This window comes from Pollachius pollachius (assembly GCF_949987615.1).
Source record: "Pollachius pollachius genome assembly, chromosome: 19".
NCBI lineage: Eukaryota > Metazoa > Chordata > Actinopteri > Gadiformes > Gadidae > Pollachius > Pollachius pollachius.
The window spans coordinates 287,083-306,923 of NC_136952.1; the positions used below are offsets into that span (position 1 = coordinate 287,083).

At 51.4% G+C, this 19,841-nt stretch overlaps 1 protein-coding gene and 1 pseudogene across 3 annotated transcripts in view; one reads left to right on the forward strand and one right to left on the reverse strand.

The window, feature by feature from the left end:
• LOC307090180 (epidermal growth factor receptor kinase substrate 8-like protein 1) overlaps nt 1-5,838 on the reverse strand; it is a 13,197-nt pseudogene extending 7,359 nt beyond the window's left edge. Inside the window, exons 1-5 of the transcript XR_013812831.1 lie at nt 5,794-5,838; nt 4,540-4,751; nt 2,638-2,796; nt 2,074-2,214; nt 1,912-1,986 (exon numbers count right to left, since the gene is read on the reverse strand). The product of XR_013812831.1 is annotated as an epidermal growth factor receptor kinase substrate 8-like protein 1 (transcript). The remainder of the gene's footprint in view (nt 1-1,911; nt 1,987-2,073; nt 2,215-2,637; nt 2,797-4,539; nt 4,752-5,793) is intronic.
• Nucleotides 5,839-6,341: 503 nt separating this feature from the next.
• Nucleotides 6,342-19,212, forward strand: LOC307090467 (sodium-dependent neutral amino acid transporter B(0)AT2-like). 2 transcript variants are annotated; one of them, XM_079757128.1, is made up of 12 exons: nt 6,342-6,422; nt 8,285-8,513; nt 9,976-10,133; nt 10,532-10,652; nt 10,811-10,986; nt 11,740-11,850; nt 13,304-13,545; nt 13,642-13,828; nt 14,007-14,208; nt 15,153-15,312; nt 15,419-15,581; nt 15,870-19,212. In XM_079757128.1, the coding sequence occupies exons 2-12, from the start codon at nt 8,285-8,287 to the stop codon at nt 16,101-16,103; spliced, it is 1,983 nt and encodes a 660-aa protein (XP_079613254.1). In that variant the 5' UTR covers nt 6,342-6,422; the 3' UTR covers nt 16,104-19,212. The 2 variants fall into 2 exon arrangements, with proteins under 2 accessions (XP_079613254.1, XP_079613253.1); XM_079757127.1 differs by lacking the exon at nt 6,342-6,422 and adding an exon at nt 7,652-7,877.
• The last annotated feature ends 629 nt before the right edge of the window (nt 19,213-19,841 follow it).

The window sequence follows — 19,841 nt, forward strand, 5'->3', positions numbered from 1 at the left end:
AGGCAGCCTGGCGACAGGCAGCCTGGAGACAGGCAGCCTGGCGACAGGCAGCCTGGAGATACACATCCTGGAGACAGACAGCCTGGAGACACACAGCCTTGGGACAGACAGCCTGGAGACAGGCAGCCTGGAGACAGGCAGCCTGGAGCCAGACAGCCTGGAGACACACAGCCTGGAGACACACAGCCTGGAGACAGACAGCCTGGAGACACACAGCCTGAGACACCAGCCTGGAGACAGGCAGCCTGGAGACACACAGCCTGGAGACACACAGCCTGGAGACACAAAGCCTGGAGACAGACAGAGCTAGTGATGCTGTGAGGAGCACAGCTGCTCGTCCTCTATCAGGGTGCAGCCTCACCTTCACTTAAACATGAAGAAGATAATAACGTTTTACAGTACAAACAAGAGAAGAGGCAACACAACACAGACCTTCACAGACACAATTCTTGTGAGAGACTACTCAGACTATATCTCTGTTCTTTAAAGGACGGAGCAGCTTTGTTGTCACTGACAACCATCTCTCACTAAGCTGTTGAGTACACAAAAAGCCGCCCATGTGGCCGCGAGTCAGGGTGGGTCAGGTGGGACTCCCGGTGCCATCGAGAGAAACCGCCTCGTTCTCCAGGTGTGTTCCAGTCTCAAGGCGCCCAGGGCAGCTGCCCAGTCCAAACTCAGAGGCCACCGCGCTCATACCATGCCCAGCATTCTACCGTTCAGACTATTGAGGTCACACTGGTCGCTTCCACATCAGCCGACGGATAACAAAGAAGAGATGAAGAGCAAACCGAATCAACAGGAAGAGCAGAACAAACACTCAGAGCTCCAGTAGAACGAGTTCCACACAGAACCGGTGGAAGAGGAAGGGATTCAAACAAGTTCCTAACTCAACTCAATGACTTTCAATTGAATTAGGAACTAACTTGTTCCTTCCTTTGACAACAGTGTGAAGTATATAAAAATATAATTCAGCTGACCTCCCAATGGAGGGCAGGCTGATACCACAGACTGCAGATCAATCCCTGTGATTGATCCTCAGTCACAGGGATATCCTAAAGTAAGGGAGATCGTCTTACCGTATCGCTCGTCCTCTGGGTCCAGCTGAGGCACACACTGCAGCCGCTCTACACTCAGTTAGGGGTTAGCCCCAACGCAAGCAACACTGCCTCTCTCTGTCTCTCTCTCTCTGCCTCTCTCTCTGTCTCTGTCTCTGTCTCTCTCTCTGTCTCTCTCTCTCTGTCGCTCTCTCTGTCTCTCTCTCTCTCTCTCTGGCTCTCTCTCTCTCTGCTCTCTCTCTCTCTCTGTCTCTCTCTGTCTCTCTGTCTCTCTCTCTCTCTCTGGCTCTCTCTCTCTCTGTCTCTCTCTGTGTGAGTGTGTGTGTCACTCTCTCTCTCTCTCTCTCTCTCTGTCTCTCTCTGTCTCTCTCTCTCTCTGGCTCTCTCTCTCTCTGTCTCTCTCTGTGCTCTCTGTCTCTCTCTGTGTGAGTGTGTGTTGTCACTCTCTCTCTTTCTCTCTATGTCTCTCTCTCTCCTCTGCTCTCTCTCTGTCACACCTCCTTAAGTTATGTAGAAAACCGGTCAAACCGGTTGGTCCTCCCTCACTCTCTCTCAGCAGCTTACACACCCCTCTGTGTACGCCCCTCCCTCTCTCCCTCTCTCCCTCTCTCTCCTCTCTCTCTCTCTCTCTCTCCCTCTCTCTCTCTCTCTCTCTCTCTCTCTCTCTCTCTCTCTCCCTCTCTCTCTCTCTCTCTCTCTCTCTCTCTCTCTCTCTCTGTTGAACGCTGAATAGAATATCACTATCAAGGTCCAACAGTCTATTAAGGGTCAATTACCCAACCATCCACCCCCCCCCCCAGCCATCCACCCCGACCCAAGGAGTCAGTGTGACCAGTGCTCATAATTACCTGAGTGCCTCTGGCTTCTCCGCGTTTCTATTGGAGGACGAGGGCGAAACCACGAGTGTGATGTCATCGCGGATCCTCTTGGCCTAGGAAGACATTTTCATTTTTCAGAGCTTCAACACTACAACACGTGACACCAGACAGCCGTCCAAAGAACCGGATGAGCGGCTCACCGCCTCGCAGCTGAAGAACAGCACGTCGGAGCTCTCCTGGTCCGAGCCACAGACCAGCAGCAACAGGCTGGGGAACTCGGGCACGGAGAAGATGGCGTCGCAGCGGTGGACCACTTCCACAGGGTAGCGCTCCAGCTCCTCCTGTTGGCCACGGGAGCCATCACTCAGCCGCCCACAACCAGGACTAGGCCCGCCCTTTCAGTCTTTTAGTTACTAGTTACTTTCCTTTTAGTTTGTTTATGTTTTATCTTTCATTTATAGACCCAATGGTTTCCACTGAAACCATTCAAACCACTAGCAGGTCTGGAAGACAGAAGCCAGCGACCGCTAGTGGAAGGATGAACCAATAGGCTTAGGGTTAGGGTTAGCTAACCCTAGCCCTAACCCTAACCAATAACAGGAAGACCGGTTTGGATTCCTTCAGCTTTATGCAGACTAATTAAGAAGTGACGAACCGACCCCAAGACCCCGGCGGTCCCCCAGACCCCGGTGGTCCCCTAGACCCCGGCGGTCCCCTAGACCCCGGGGGTCCCCCAGACCTTTGGGGTCCCCCAGCAGACGGACCTTGGTCTGGATGTCCAGCAGCCGGAGGGCCGCGGGCCCCACCTCCAGGACCATGCACTGGCTCCACAGCTTGTCGGCCTTGGCCAGCTGGCCGAGGCGTGTCCGGGCGGCCGCCACGTCCGCACCCTCGCCGCTCCGCAGCGAGAAGGTCAGCAGGTGCTGGAGGGGGAGGAGATGTTCTGAACCAGGACTGGAACCACACCACAGGGTCCATCAGTACCGGCCCCCTACAACCTCAGACCCTCTAGGTTCAGCCTTGGGTTTCCTCTGACAAACCGACTTAGTCTGTGTCCCTTTGGATAAAGCGTCTGCTAAATGTCAATGGTTCCATCCTTGTTTTTGTCCCCGTTTCAAGCTGTGTTTGAGACCCTAACTTTAACTTGCTCTAGAATCTAGACCAATAGGTCTAGAATCTAGACCAATAGTTCTAGACCAATCGTGGTCTAGACTCTAGACCAATAGCTCTAGACCAATCGAGGTCTAGACCAATCGTGGTCTAGAATCTAGATCAATAGGTCTAGACCAAACGTGGTCTAGAATCTAGACTAATAGGTCTAGAATCTAGACTAATAGGACTAGACCAATCGTGGTCTAGACTCTAGACCAATAGGATGGGATCCATCAGAGATTTATTAGTGACCCCCTTTGCTGGTCACTGATGATCACAGAAGTATCAGGGCACTCAGTACTCACATTAACGATCATAGGAGTATCAGGGTACTGAGTACTTACATTAACGATCAGAGGAGTATCAGGGTACTGAGTACTTAAATTAACGATCAGAGGAGTATCAGGGTACTGAGTACTCACATTAACGATCAGAGGAGTATCAGGGTACTGAGTACTCACAATAACGATCAGAGGAGTATCAGGGTACTGAGTACTCACATTAACGATCAGAGGAGTATCAGGGTACTGAGTACTCACATTAACGATCAGAGGAGTATCAGGGTACTCAGTACCCACATTAACGATCAGAGGAGTATCAGGGTACTCAGTACCCACATTAACGATCAGAGGAGTATCAGGGTACTCAGTACTCACATTAACGATCAGAGGAGTATCAGGGTACTCAGTACCCACATTAACGATCAGAGGAGTATCAGGGTACTCAGTACTCACATTAACGATCAGAGGAGTATCAGGGTACTCAGTACTTACATTAACGATCAGAGGAGTATCAGGGTACTGAGTACTTACATTAACGATCAGAGGAGTATCAGGGTACTGAGTACTTAAATTAACGATCAGAGGAGTATCAGGGTACTGAGTACTCACATTAACGATCAGAGGAGTATCAGGGTACTGAGTACTCACAATAACGATCAGAGGAGTATCAGGGTACTGAGTACTCACATTAACGATCAGAGGAGTATCAGGGTACTGAGTACTCACATTAACGATCAGAGGAGTATCAGGGTACTCAGTACCCACATTAACGATCAGAGGAGTATCAGGGTACTCAGTACCCACATTAACGATCAGAGGAGTATCAGGGTACTCAGTACTCACATTAACGATCAGAGGAGTATCAGGGTACTCAGTACTTACATTAACGATCAGAGGAGTATCAGGGTACTCAGTAATTACATTAACGATCAGAGGAGTATCAGGGTACTCAGTACTTACATTAACGATCAGAGGAGTATCAGGGTACTCAGTACTCACATTAACGATCAGAGGAGTATCAGGGTACTCAGTACTCACATTAACGATCAGAGGAGTATCAGGGTACTCAGTACCCACATTAACGATCAGAGGAGTATCAGGGTACTCAGTACTTACATTAACGATCAGAGGAGTATCAGGGTACTCAGTACTCACATTAACGATCAGAGGAGTATCAGCGTACTCAGTACTTACATTAACGATCAGAGGAGTATCAGGGTACTCAGTACTTACATTAACGATATATTTTGGTTTGTTTGTCATGGCAGTGGGCGATGGGGCCGGGTCTGACTGGCTGGCTGAGGTTCTCTTTGTTGAGGTTCTCCTTGATGAGGTTCTCCTTGTTGAGGTTCTCTAATGGGGTTCTCTTTGTTGAGGTTCTCTGATGGGGTTCTCCTTGTTGAGGTTCTCTGATGAGGTTCTCTGCTGAGGTTCTCCTTCATAACCTGGGAAATAAATAAAGTTTTCAAGATAGCTTGAGCTTGTTTCACTTGTTTCAAAAAGAGAAATTATTCTAAGTGTTCGAGAACTGAGACCCACAACCTGAAGAGGAGGGAGGGGTCTGGTGTTGTGTTGTTTTATGTATGGTGTTGTGTTGTGTTGTGTATGGTGTTGTGATTTGTTGTGTATGGTGTTGAGTTGTGTATGGTGCTGTGTTGTGTTGTGTATGGTGTTGTGATTTGTTGTGTTGTGTATGGTGAGTCTAAAGGAAACATTGTTCTAATACCTGTCACCATACCAGTCATGAGAGTGTGATGTTAATTGTCGCTTTATAGCCACGCCTCCTCATCAGTCAGCGTTCCACTCCTATTAATCTCCCTCCTCAAAACCTCCGTGACTCAACAGTCCTTTCATGGTAAGGACTCTTATTTTGGAAGTCCACGCTAACCTCCTGTCCAACCCTCGCTCTCGCTCATTCACTGGGAGTACTGTGTGTGTGTGTGTGCGTGTGCGTGTGTCTGTATGTGTGTGTGTTTCGCTGAGAGCAACCTAACCGGTCGGCCGGCTCCAGGTCCCCAGTCTGACCTGAGGTCTGTTCCTATGTCTCATGTCTCAGAGTGTTTGAGGTTGTCTCCGATGAGAAAGCTGTACTTTGCTGTTCAGGTTCCCGTGAACCTGATTGGTCTACTAAGCATTAAACAAGTCAACTATTGAACAATGTGCGTAATACGTAAGGTATTGAACTTTCCTGTATATAATGTCTCTTTCTCAGCCATCATCAGTGAATTCTGTGGGTCGTGTCTCGGTTATAATACCGATCCTAGCCCTGTAACGGCCCTGATGTTGAACAGCCCTCCCTGGTCATCACCAGGACCCGGCATGTGGTTTATGAGCGGCCGGTATAACTAGACCATGATTTAGGAATAGTATTCATGGATTAATGTGTTAACTGCAAACTCAAGCTTTTGTCCTATGTCTCAAGTGATATCATATCATAATAACAAAAGCATGTGAAGGACAGATAATAAGTTACTGATATGAACTTACCTTAGTGGGAGTAGGATGTGGTTCTCAGGTCAGCCTTGTGGGAACTCCTGCTTTTCTTATTGCTATAAGGTCTTCTAGAGAGGGGCGTGTCTCTCTGGCCACACCCACTGCGCTCCACTAAGCCTCAAATATCTCAGGATCTCTCACCTCATTCTCTCTCCCTTATCGCAAAGTGCACACACACACACACACACACACACACACACACACACACACAGTCGCCTGCACACACACACAAAGTCACACAGTCACCCGCACAGTCGCACGCGCACACACACAGTCACACGCACACAGTCACACACACACACACACACACACAGACCTTTCTCACACAAATGGAACATTTTATGAATCATGTTGATAAGGTTTACATAAATCGGTCTAAAAAGTCAAGGGGAATGATACTACTATATACTACTATAATTATACTATCATCCGTCTTTATGAGCGAATGAAATGTTCTAATGTGAACTATCATCTCAAGGCGCTGCGCTGTCGGGCCGTGCGGTGGGCGGGGCCGTGCGGTGGGCGGGGCCTACTGGCGGCACCGCGCGTTGCCTCTGGAAGAGCCTCAGGACCTGACACTCCAGGACCTCAACCCTTTAACGATCAGCGTCCTGTGAAGAAAGGTATTGTTCTGTCTTTATATCTGTGTGTCATGTGTGATCGATCCTCCAGGTGGTCGGTCAGCGTGCTGCTATGGTACGGACCGGGACGGTAGTCTGGTGCCGTGGCGTGCTACGTGGCACAGAGCGCAACTAGTTAAAGAACTAGTTAACGAACTAGTTCAAGGTTAGATTGGTCCGCTGTTATTTAGAATGATGACCATGGTTTTATAGCGCTATGCTAAAATAACAGCTCAAGAAGTCTCTTAACTTAGTAGAGTCAGTCAACATTGGGATCAAAATAAACTAGGCAGAAGTTGCCACGTGTTGCCTTTCCTGAACATAAAGACATTCAAGTCCTTCAGACTCTTTGATTTAATGTCCTCAAAATAATTACGCTTTGATTAAATGTCCTTCATATAATTACGCTTTGATTAATCTCATTAATATAATATACACTTTGATTTAATATCCTTTAGACACTTAGATGTATATCCTTTAGACGCTTTCATCTGGACCCGCGGGTTAGTAGGTTAGTATGTCATTCACTATCTAGTTCACAACAGACTGAATACCTATACACAGAATACACGCAAGGGTTAGGTTAGTTAGGGTTAGGTCAGATACATTATTAGTTAGGGTTAGTTAGATACAGGGTATTTAGGGTTAGTTAGAAACATTGTTAGTTAGGGTTAGGTAAATACATTATTAGTTCGAGTTTGGGTTAATTAGATAAAGAGTTATTTAGGGTAAGTTAGATATATTGTTAGTTAGGGTTAGGTAAATACATTGTTAGTTAGAGTTAGGGTTAGTTAGATACAGGGTTAGTCAGGGTTTGGTTAGTTAGATACATTGTTAGTTAGGATTAGTTAGATTCATTGTTTGTTACGGTTAGGGTTAGTTTTATAAATTGTTAGATAAGGTTAAGGTTTGTTAGATACATTTTAAGTTAGGGTTAGGGTTATGTTAATAAGGGTAAGGGTTAGTTAGATACATTGTTAGTTAGGGTTAGTTAGATACATTGTTAGTTAGGGTTAGTTAGACACATTGTTAGTTAAGGTTAGGGTTAGTAAGATACATTGTTAGATAAGGTAAAGGTTTGTTAGACACATTGTTAGTTATGGTTATGTTAGTTAAGGTTAGGGTTAGTTAGATACATGGTTAGATTCATCGTTGGTCATCCAGTCAGGACCGGGTGGGCGGGGCCTCCGTCACCATGGCTATTGCATCATCCGGAAACAACGCATCGTGGAGCACATGAACCTCACACACGGACCGCATGAACCTGACGCACGGACACACACATCGGAGCTCTAACCGAAGTCCTGATGCTAAATCGTTATTTTAGCGGTGTTCTCGTGCAGCTCTTTCGCTCCGATCTGCTCAGGATGCACGAGAAATAACACGATCGCAATCTTTTCGAAAGTCCCGCTTGGCGCGTCTGCGCTTCCCTTTCTCTGTAGTCGGTCTGTAGGTCTGGTGAGAACACTTATATTCTGTTCTTCTAGATATCACTATTATTTTATGAACACTAGTTGTATTGCATGATGACTGTGTGTGTGTGTGTGTGTGTGTGTGTGTGTGTGTGTGTGTGGGTGGGGGGCTGTGGGTGTGAGAGAGATAGTATTTTGTCATAATAATATCAATATTGATGGATTTGATGGATACATAATACAAGTTATTATCAGGGTTAATACCATAATATTGTACATCTGTATGATACATTTTATAATTGATGTTCCCATGCAAAGCATCAGAAGAGAAGTCCGCTGTGGAGTACATGTCAGTGCTTTAGTTAAACACATGGACCAACAAGGGGCTAGTCATTAGCTGCTAGTCATTAGCTGCTGCTAACAAACTGCAGCTCACTCCCCCCCCCCCCTCAGATGGAGAAGCATCCATTGCCGCTGGAGGATGCAGAGGTCACGGTGTCGCTGTTCGGGGCCAATGGCGCCGCAGGAAGCAGCGAACTGCCGGTGACTTCCTGCCCGTCGGAGCCGCCCACCAGGGACGGCTGGAACAGCAAAGTGGAGTACTTCCTGGCCCAGGTGGGCTTCAGCGTTGGCCTGGGCAACGTGTGGCGGTTCCCCTACCTGTGCCACCAGAACGGAGGAGGTGAGGACAGCGTCTGGGGGAACGGTGGATCCTGCTTTGGGAGCGCTGAATCTGTGTGATTGTGAGCGGTGTGGTTTCAGGGGGCGGGGCCTCTAGTGAGGACGGGTTCCTAAGCCCTGCCTGCTCTCTGCATCCAGGACGCCTTGACTCAAGTGTAAGATGAGGAGTCCAAAAGTAATAATATCCTTCAGTTCTCCATCTCAACACATTCAAACTGTCCCAGACCTCCTGTTTCTAGTGGAGCTTCCTGTGTTAAAGGACGAGGGTGAGGTCGAGGGCAGATGCTGTGTGTGACTAACCCTCACCTACCTCTGTGAGGGTGAGGTCAGATGCTCTATGGGACTAACACAGCGTTCCTCTTCAGGAGCGTTCCTGCTGCTCTATGGGACTAACACAGCGTTCCTCTTCAGGAGCGTTCCTGCTCCTCTATGGGACTAACACAGCGTTCCTCTTCAGGAGCGTTCCTGCTGCTCTATGTGACTCTAACACAGCGTTCCTCTTCAGGAGCGTTCCTGCTGCCCTATGTGACTCTAACACAGCGTTCCTCTTCAGGAGCGTTCCTGCTGCTCTATGTGACTCTAACACAGCGTTCCTCTTCAGGAGCGTTCCTGCTGCTCTATGTGACTCTAACACAGCGTTCCTCTTCAGGAGCGTTCCTGCTGCTCTATGTGACTCTAACACAGCGTTCCTCTTCAGGAGCGTTCCTGCTGCTCTATGGGACTAACACAGCATTCCTCTTCAGGAGCGTTCCTGCTCCTCTATGTGACTCTAACCACAGCGTTCCTCTTCAGGAGCGTTCTTGCTGCTCTATGTGACTCTAACACAGCGTTCCTCTTCAGGAGCGTTCCTGCTGCTCTATGTGACTCTAACACAGCGTTCCTCTTCAGGAGCGTTCCTGCTGCTCTATGTGACTCTAACACAGCGTTCCTCTTCAGGAGCGTTCCTGCTGCTTTATGTGACTCTAACACAGCGTTCCTCTTCAGGAGCGTTCCTGCTGCTCTATGTGACTCTAACACAGCGTTCCTCTTCAGGAGCGTTCCTGCTGCTCTATGTGACTCTAACACAGCGTTCCTCTTCAGGAGCGTTCCTGCTGCTCTATGTGACTCTAACACAGCGTTCCTCTTCAGGAGCGTTCCTGCTGCTCTATGTGACTCTAACACAGCGTTCCTCTTCAGGAGCGTTCCTGCTGCTCTATGGGACTAACACAGCATTCCTCTTCAGGAGCGTTCCTGCTCCTCTATGTGACTCTAACCACAGCGTTCCTCTTCAGGAGCGTTCCTGCTGCTCTATGTGACTCTAACACAGCGTTCCTCTTCAGGAGCGTTCCTGCTGCTCTATGTGACTCTAACACAGCGTTCCTCTTCAGGAGCGTTCCTGCTGCTCTATGTGACTCTAACACAGCGTTCCTCTTCAGGAGCGTTCCTGCTGCTCTATGTGACTCTAACACAGCGTTCCTCTTCAGGAGCGTTCCTGCTGCTCTATGTGCTGCTGATGCTGCTGGTTGGAACCCCGCTGTTCTTCCTGGAGCTGGCGGCGGGCCAGTCCATCCGGCAGGGCAGTATAGGGGTGTGGAAGCACATCTCCCCCAAGCTGTGCGGGATCGGCTACTCCAGCTGCGTGGTACGTCCTCAGCCAGCTCCGCGGGGACGGGGTCTCTCTGAACGGCTCCTGGTGAACTGGTGACCTCGTCTAGGACGTTGGTTCCTGCTCAGCGCTCTGGTGGTGCAGGCGTGTTCTGACCTCCATTCTGTTGCTGAGCACCCCTATAGTTCTATCTTTGTTATGTCCAACCCAGGTGAGCCCATAGCAACTGCACTGGCTAGGTAGCTTCATCCATTAGTTATATAATAACCCTCAAATAGTTATATATATATATATATATATATATATATATATATATATATATATATATATATATTATATTATATAACCCTAACACAAAGGCCCAATGTGTTAATTTCCAAACTCCAGCTCTAGCTAGAAGCTACAGATGACCTCATGCTGGTCTCTACATGCAGGTGTGTTTCTACGTGGCGATTTACTACAACATGATCATCAGCTGGAGTCTCTTCTACCTGGGGAACTCCTTCCAGAACCCGTTGCCTTGGGAACAGTGTCCAGAACAGGGCAACATAACGGGTAAGGCTGGACACTGAACCTCTCTAACACCAACCAACCCCCGTACCCCCTCAGTCCTCCAGAGTCCCCCTAGGGGTGCTGTACTCCACTGCCTCTAGCAGTTATTGTGACGTTACTAAGGCCATTTCTCCTGAGACCGTTTGTTGTCGTTGCCCCAGTGGTGGAGTGTGCAGCCAGCGCCCCCACCACCTTCTTCTGGTACCGCACGGCGCTGGACATCACGGACTCCATCGAGGACACGGGCCAGCTCAACCTGCCCCTCACCTGCTGCCTGCTAGCCGCCTGGACCATCGTGTGCCTGGGCATGTTCAAGGGCATCAAGACCTCCGCCAAGGTACGCCCTCGCCGCCTGGAACAGATCAACTTCAAAACAAAGGAGTCACTTCCTGCGGGGTTGTTTAGCTTTAGATGGAGCAGCTGGTTCCCTGTTGTGGTCCAATAGCTCTGCTGTTAGGTTACCTTGGTAACCTGCCCTTCTCTGTTTTAAAGCCGCCCTGTGTATCAGAGCTCAGCGATGAGACTGTCTCTTAAGGTGCTTGCACGCAGCCGTGCGGCAACAGCCCTGATAACCGTCTCGCTGCCGGAGGGGCCAGCGCGGCGGTGTGAAGGGCCAGGCCTTTTCAAAAGAAAGTTTCAACACGGGAAAGCCGAGCGGTAGGGCAAAATCTGTGCACGTTCACGTGGGCGGCAACCACTTCCTGGTCTGCAGCCGCTTTTGTAACCACCTCCCCTCTGCCGCCCTTCCCTCATTGAAATGAATGAATGGAGGCGGCGAGTTGCCGCGCGGCGGGGTGAAACCGGCTTAAAGGGACGCCCGTGATGGACTGATGAGATACTGATGGACCCACAGACAAACAAGAGACACACCAGGGTCAGGGTCAGGGGCATCGTTAGGGTCAGGGCTCTGCTGTGACGTCTGTCACCAATGTCTTAGGTTGTACCGGTGTGCGTAGCTCAAGAAGTTTCCCTCTCGGAGGATTTATAAAGTGAACCTATAAATATGTCCTCCATGTAATAAAGGGTCAAACGGTTTCTCTTTTGGTTCAACTGACTGACCCCTGACCTCTGACCTGCCCCCTGTCTGCAGGTCATGTACTTCTCGTCCGTCTTCCCCTATGTGGTGCTGCTCTGCTTCCTGGTGCGAGGCCTGCTGCTAGACGGAGCGCGGGAGGGCATCGTCCATATGTTCTACCCCAAGGTACGGGGTGAGAGAGGGGCGAGAGAGGGAGGGGCGAGGGAGGGGCGAGAGAGGGAGGGGCGAGGGAGGGCGGGGCGGGCGAGAGAGAGGGAGGGGAGAGAGAGGGAGGGGCGAGAGAGAGAGGGGTGAGAGAGAGGGAGGGGAGAGAGAGGGAGGGATGAGAGAGGGAGGGAGAGAGAGGGAGGGCATCGTCCATATGTTCTACCCCAAGGTACGGGGTGAGAGAGGGGCGAGAGAGGGAGGGGCGAGAGAGGGAGGGAGAGAGAGGGAGGGCATGGTCCACATGTTCTACCCCAAGGTACGGGGTGAGAGAGGGGCGAGAGAGGGAGGGGCGAGAGAGGGAGGGAGAGAGAGGGAGGGGCGAGAGAGGGAGGGGCGAGAGAGGGAGGGGAGAGAGAGGGAGAGGCGCGAGAGAGGGAGGGGCGAGAGAGAGGGAGGGGAGAGAGAGGGAGGGATGAGAGAGGGAGAGGCGGGAGAGGGAGGGGCGAGAGAGGGAAAGGCGAGGGAGGGGCGAGAGAGGGAGAGGCGAGAGAGGGAGGGGCGAGAGAGGGAGGGGCGAGAGAGGGAGGGATGAGAGAGGGGGAGGCGAGGGAGGGACGAGAGAGAGGGGCGAGAGGGAGGGGAGAGAGAGGGAGGGAAAGGCGAGAGGGAGGGGCGAGAGAGGGAGGGATGAGAGAGGGAGAGGCGAGGGAGGGGCGAGATTGGGGCGAGAGAGGGAGGGGCGAGAGAGGGAGGGGCGAGAGAGAGAGGGGTGAGAGAGGGAGAGGTGGGAGGGGCGAGAGAGGGGGGAGAGAGAGAGAGGAGAGGGAGAGGCAAGAGAGGGGGAGGGGCGAGAGAGGGAGGGCGAGAGAGAGGGAGGGGGGAGAGAGAGGGAGGGGAGAGAGAGAGAGAGGGGAGAGAGAGGGAGGGGAGAGAGAGAGAGGGGAGAGAGAGGGAGAGGCGAGAGAGGGAGGGAGAGGCAAGAGAGGGGGAGGGGCGAGAGAGGGAGGGCGAGAGAGAGGGAGAGAGAGGGAGGGGCGAGAGAGAGGGAGGGGAGAGAGAGGTAGGCGAGAGGGAGGGGAGAGAGAGGGAGGGGCGAGAGGGAGGGGGGAGGGATGAGAGGGGCGAGAGAGGGAGAGGCAAGAGAGTGAGGGGAGAGAGAGGTAGGCGAGAGGGAGGGGAGAGGGAGGGGAGAGAGAGGGAGGGGCGAGAGAGGGAGGGATGAGAGAGAGGTGAGAGAGGGAGGGGCGAGAGAGGGAGAGGCAAGAGAGAGTGAGGGGAGAGAGAGAGAGGGGCGAGAGAGAGAGGGGCAGGAGAGGGAGGGGCGAGAGAGGGGGGGCGAGAGAGGGGAGGGGCGAGGGCATTGTCCAAAGGTCAGGGTTAGGCTAAGGAATACTGTACGACATGACCCTTACATTACATAACAGTCTGTCTATGGGTGTTGGGTTGACCCCTGACCTCTGACCCCTCCCAGCTGGAGATCTGGGGCAGTGTCCAGGTGTGGCGGCAGGCGGCCACGCAGGTGTTCTTCGCCCTGGGCCTGGGGTTCGGATCGGTCATCGCCTACTCCTCCTACAACCCGCGGGGCAACAACTGCCACCGCGACGCCTTCACCGTGTCCCTCATCAACTTCCTGACCTCGCTGCTCGCCACGCTGGTGGTCTTCTCCGTGCTCGGCTTCCGCGCCAAGAATGCCGTCATGACCTGCGTTGCCAGGTAACCGCCTCCTGCTCCAGCCCCCCGCTGGGTGGAGGGGCCGTAGGGTGTAGTGCTGTCCCATGTCATCAGTAAACAGGCTCCTCTGATCCTCAGCAACGTGGAGATGTTCTCCCAGCAGCACGGCCGAGGGGCCGGGCCGCAGGAGATATGGGTTCCCAGCTTCAACGTCTCTGAGCCGGGTTCTGTGGGCCTGGAGGAGTACCGGCGCTGGTTCCACGCCCACGGAGCCCGCGGCCCCTGGAACCTGACGGACTGCGACCTGGAGGTGGAGATGCAGAAGGTCTGAGTCCTGCTTCTCCTTCACCCCATTAGTTTAACATGAGTATGTTTCCATGGACAAGGACATAGAACCAGTTCACCCAGCAGGTTGTGCCTCCTGCCCTGAATGCGGGCCAGAGGCAGACTGGGAAGATGTGATAAAAGATGATAAGAAAGAGAGATGTTCCTCCTCTCTGCAGGGGGCGCAGGGCACCGGCCTGGCCTTCATCGCCTTCACAGAGGCCATGTCTCTGCTGCCCGGCAGCCCCTTCTGGTCCGCCCTCTTCTTCCTCATGCTGCTGAACCTGGGCCTCAGCACCATGTTCGGCACCATGGAGGGCATCCTGGCGCCGCTGGCCGACAGCTTCAAGGTCCTGGCCCGCAACAAGACCAAGCTCACGGGTAGGACCCCGTCCCTCGCCGTAGGGCCCCCGTCCCTCGCGGTAGGGCCCCCGTCCCTCGCCGTAGGGCCCCGTCCCTCGCGGTAGGGCCCCCGTCCCTCGCCGTAGGGCCCCGTCCCTCGCTCTAGGGCCCCCGTCCCTCGACGTAGGACCCCCGTCCCTCGCCGTAGGGCCCCCGTCCCTCGCCGTAGGGCCCCCGTCCCTCGCCGTAGGGCCCCCGTCCCTCGCCGTAGGGCCCCCGTCCCTCGCCGTAGGACCCCCGTCCCTCGCCGTAGGGCCCCCGTCCCTCGCTGGCCGGCCCCCGTCCCTCGCCGTAGGGCCCCCGTCCCTCGCCGTAGGGCCCCCGTCCCTCGCCGTAGGGCCCCCGTCCCTAGCCGTAGGGCCCCCGTCCCTCGCTCTAGGGCCCCCGTCCCTCGCCGTAGGGCCCCCGTCCCTCGCCGTAGGGCCCCCGTCCCTCGCCGTAGGGCCCCCGTCCCTCGCTGGCCGGCCCCCGTCCCTCGCCGTAGGACCCCCGTCCCTCGCTCTAGGGCCCCCGTCCCTCGCTCTAGGGCCCCCGTCCCTCGCTCTAGGGCCCCCGTCCCTCGCCGTAGGGCCCCCGTCCCTCGCTCTAGGGCCCCCGTCCCTCGCCGTAGGGCCCCCGTCCCTCGCTGGCCGGCCCCCGTCCCTCGCCGTAGGGCCCCCGTCCCTCGCCGTAGGGCCCCCGTCCCTCGCTCTAGGGGCCCCCGTCCCTCGCCGTAGGGCCCCCGTCCCTCGCTGGCCGGCCCCCGTCCCTCGCCGTAGGGCCCCCGTCCCTCGCCGTAGGGCCCCCGTCCCTCGCGGGCCGTCCCCCCCGTCCCTCGCGGGCCGTCCCCCCCGTCCCCCCCGTCCCTCGCGTTAGGTCCCCGGGTTCGGGTCCATCTCTGGCTAGCGAGTCGTGTTCCTCACAGACCTCTCCCCCCCCCTCAGTGGGCGGCTGCGTCCTGGGCTTCCTGATTGGCCTGCTCTTCACCCAGCGCTGCGGGAACTACTTTGTGAGCATGTTCGACGACTACACAGCCACGCTGCCCCTCATCATCGTGGTGGTCTGTGAGACCTTCAGCGTGTCCTGGCTCTATGGAGCCGACAGGTGAGGACCCCCCCACACGCACGCTCACACACCTTCCAGAAGTGTACTTCTGAAGCCTTGAAGATGGTTGTGCGTGCCTCACGCTGAGCTCTGGTCGTGTGTGAAGGTTCCTGGACGACATGGAGGGCGTGCTGGGCTGGCGTCCCAGCGTGGTCTACAAGTACCTGTGGAAGTACGTGTGCCTGTTGGCCATGCTGGGGCTGCTGGCCGCCAGCCTGATCCACATGGGGCTCCAGAGACCCACCTACCTGGCCTGGAGCCGGGAGAAGGTACGTAGCCCGGGTGAAGCACCGGCCGCTCTGGGGGGAGGTGGCCCTCGAGGTGGAGGTGGGGGTCCGGTGTGTTGGGTGGAGGAGGTGGGGGTCCGGTGTGTTGGGTGGAGGAGGTGGGGGTCCGGTGTGTTGAGCCTCTACTCTCTGTAGGTGACTGAGGAGGTGCTGCAGTACCCGGTGGGGTTGTGGTCCGAGGTGGAGGAGGTGGAGGAGGTGGAGGTGGGGGTCCGGTGTGTTGGGTGGAGGAGGAGGGGGTCCTGTGTGTTGAGCCTCTACTCTCTGCAGGCGTCTGAGGTGGTGCTGCCGTACCCGGACTGGGCCCTGGCGCTGCTCTCCCTGCTCATCATCTCCGCCATGATGCCGGTCCCCCTGGGCTTTGTCCACACCGCCCTGCGGAGCCGCGCGGCGCGAGGGGCCCGGGGCCCCGCCGGCTTCCAGGCCGTCCCCACCGACGACGAGTGCGAGACCCCCATGACCGACCTGACGGACGTGACGGACGTGGAGCAGACGGCGGTGTAGTGAGATCCATCGGCCGTTTGGAGGTTCAGGATCGATGGCATCAGAGGTGAGCAGTGAGTCACGCTACCATGCAGCGTAGTGATCGGCTCAGTGATCGATCAATACACTACGATGCAGCGTAGTGATCGGCTCAGTGATCGATCAATACGCTACGATGCAGCGTATTGATCGGCTCGGTGATCGATCAATACGCTACGATGCAGCATATTGATCGGCTCGGTGATCGATCAATACACTACGATGCAGCGTAGTGATCAGCTCAGTGATCGATCAATACACTACGATGCAGCGTATTGATCGTCTCGTGATCGATCAATACACTACGATGCAGCGTAGTGATCGGCTCAGTGATCGATCAATACACTACGATGCAGCGTAGTGATCGGCTCAGTGATCGATCAATACACTACGATGCAGCGTATTGATCGTCTCGTGATCGATCAATACGCTGGGATGTAGCGTAGCGCTGTTGGTGTCCAGAATCAGACGCACATGTTCTTCATGGGCTGGAATAAGAAAAACAACAGCTGTACTATGGGCCCCAAGCGTCTCAGGTATCGGGGGGGAATATGGGAATACCATCAGCTCCTGATCGGAATACCATCATCTCCTGATCTGAATAACATCAGCTCCTGATCGGAGTACCATCGGAGTGCAATTTTGAACAAAGAGTAACTGGGCCATCTTTATGTCTGTGTATACTGGTCATTACCGAGGCCACTGGTTTTTGTGTGTGTATACTGGTCATTACCGTGGCCACTGGTTTTTGTTTGTGTATACTGGTCATTACCGAGGCCACTGGCTTTTTGTGTGTATGCCCACACTGGTCATAAACGAGGCCACTGGTTTCTGGTTCCATTCACTGGTCTCAGCTCACTGGTCCATCCGTCCATGTTCTATACTTCCTTTACTTGCTGCTATTTGCTTCTGCAGTGTTCAGTGTTTTCTTGTTTTACTTATTTTGCGATGTTAAGACTTTTATTGGGACCATTTTGTGCTGTGCTCGTGTCATGAATGATCTTTATTCCTGTATTCTCTCTGCTCTTTTTTTTTTGTGTTTTCTGTTTTTTTGTGCTTTAATCTATGATAAGACGCCTGCTTGGTTGTCTTCCTTTTAATTTATTTGTGTTTTTGATTGGTTGAACGAGCTGATCCGTCTCGCCTTAACTGCGGTCCAACAGTTCCTTCTGTATTAAATCCAGGCGCGTGCCGTCCTTATGGGCAGGTGGGGCAGAGAACTCCCTGCAAAAGCATGCTCCCAACAAAATAGTTCCTCAGTAAATCATTGCTCCAAGTTTATTTTTAATAATGTGATTGTCACATTAACTATCTATAGTTTCTGTAGGCTTTCCAACTATTTTGGGTCTCTTGACATAAAATTTTGGATGATGGTGGGCAATGTTGGGGCAGGGCAGCTCAGCGACCGCGTTCCTCCGTATGTTTATCGCTTAACCCTGCAGGCTGCTAAAATAATTGCATCCGCGCTATATGACACCTATATGGTCGTAAAGTAGACTGCCCCACGGTCATATTCTAGAACTGTTGTTTTAACTCAAATAATTCTGCACGTATCTTTCATCGTTTCTATATCAGATGCAGATATGGCGAGTGTTGTTGCACCTGTGATAAACAGGGTTGAGTTTCTGTTAAAAAAAACCATTTCAGAGGTTAAATTGGAAGAGAAGTTAGAAATCAAACAACTTGGCCCACACAGACCGGACATAAACATTGTCCATCAAACGAAGGATAGGGGGAAAACTTACAACACAACTTTCTCCCGAGCATGGCATGAAAAGAAATAATGTCTATGTGGTTGCTTAAAGAGAAAGGCTGTGTTTGTTTCCCATGTCTACTTTTTCGAGCAAGTTTGTGCACAGGACAAGGGGATATATGGACCACGGATGTGAGTGATGTTAAGCATATATATATATATATTAAAAAAATATATAATACAATATTATATATGTATATAATATATACATATTACAAAAACAAATTGTGGGTGTGGTCATACGCCAGTAGGTTCTGCCCCACTGAAATTTAGGGTCACTGCACGCTACTGATTGAATCATCTCTATATTTACCTCTAAAGAAGGTTAGGGTTAGTTTAGCCACTTTTAAAGAACAATATGTGTTACCCTCTTCTTAACACAAGGTCCTTTGGAATTGTATATAGTGTTAAAATAAGGAGAGTTCTGCTTTCTGATCCATGTATTGACTATGGTCGTTTGACAGCTTTGATTCCATGTATTATTTTCTGAAACGCCACGAGTTTGACGAAAGAAGGCGTAAGAAATCTTTTTACTTTGAATGATCTTTTCAAATCCCTTGAACTCTTACTACCTGCGCACAAACCAGTCAAAACGTATCGTTTGCTCTATGTTTTGGTCAGCTGAAGCATATTCAAGATTTTGATTATAGTTTCTGGTTATACTCTTGACAAGTGTAACGGCCAGATCGTTTTACAAATATCTGTTCTTTGACATAATGAATTGAGGTACTTTTACAAACTTTTACATTTTTTTTAATATAAAGGCCAGATTGGTTTTAAAATATCTGGTATTTGTAATGTTTGACTGACAAATGGTTTTGTTTCCACGCGGGCAAAGTGGTCACAAGGTTTCAAACGTTACAACAAGTCTGTTGTGGTGGAAATTAAATCGAATTCTGTCGGTCAATGAGATGAAAATACTTTTGGGAGATGTTTTTTAAAGGGGACATTAATATCACCAGGTGTACATCTAGGTGGACACGCCCACTAGTGATGTCAGAAGACACAGATTTTTAAAACGACTTGTAAGGGCTAATCACACTCACACCTGGTGGTATAATATGTCACCTAAATTGATGTCATTCCTGTGCTCTTTTTATATATTGCTGTCTTGTTACAAATTCGTTTTAGGTACTTATATTTGATAGTGGCTTAGAGAGTTGGATTCAAAGCTTATGTATGTTCTTGAAGCAATAGTTATGCGTTTCATTTTATACGTATTTCAACATTGAAAATTTATGGTTTGTACATTTGTTTAGCAGAATACTCTTTTTACTCTTATCTGTAAAGTTATAGCTCTACAATTATAATGTAAATAAATTGATTCATGTTATGAAATACTTTTTTCTATTGTATTCCTTCCATTATTTAAAACATGATGTCTAAAGTCTGTTGTTTGCATTTGAAGTATTATTTTATTGCATAATTTAGGTTAAATTGAACCCTAACCCTCACCCCTGTTATATGTATACATGTATACATTAGTATTTTTTGTTAAATTGAACCCCATTGCCTTAGTTAACATACACACCATTAGTACATTTTTACTAGACCATTAGATACATCTTTATTAACTGTTTGTTTACATTATAACTTCATTAAGTTAACTATTGTAGCCTTAATGTTAAGTGTGTTGCCATAGTTGTCTTTTGTTTTAAATCCGGTATCTTCTGTAGTATAAACAGGCTCCAAAAGAGGGCGCTGTTGCATACAACCGTTTTTTAATTTGGCCGGGACGTTGAGTTTTGTTTCTCTTGATTAAGAAAGGGTTCTTATAATCCATAAACCTTGTCAATATGCTCTACGAACACGCCACAAGAGCTGTCCAACGTGCTTCCAGAGGCGTGGAACACAAAGGCGGCTTCAGGATGGAGATGAGCAGATGTCGTCCCACTAATGAGCAGAACGTCTTGGTTCGTCTTCAGGGCTTCACGGTCGCTCACACATGGCTCCCGCCTTTGGAAACA

Coding starts and splice junctions, on each gene's coding strand:
- LOC307090467 (XM_079757128.1), top strand. CDS start 8,285: ATGGAGAAGCATCCATTGCCGCTGGAGGATGCAGAGGTCACGGTGTCG. Junction 11,851..13,303: donor TCCATATGTTCTACCCCAAG/GTACGGGGTGAG, acceptor GACCCCTCCCAG/CTGGAGATCTGGGGCAGTGT. Junction 15,313..15,418: donor TGGCTCTATGGAGCCGACAG/GTGAGGACCCCC, acceptor TCGTGTGTGAAG/GTTCCTGGACGACATGGAGG.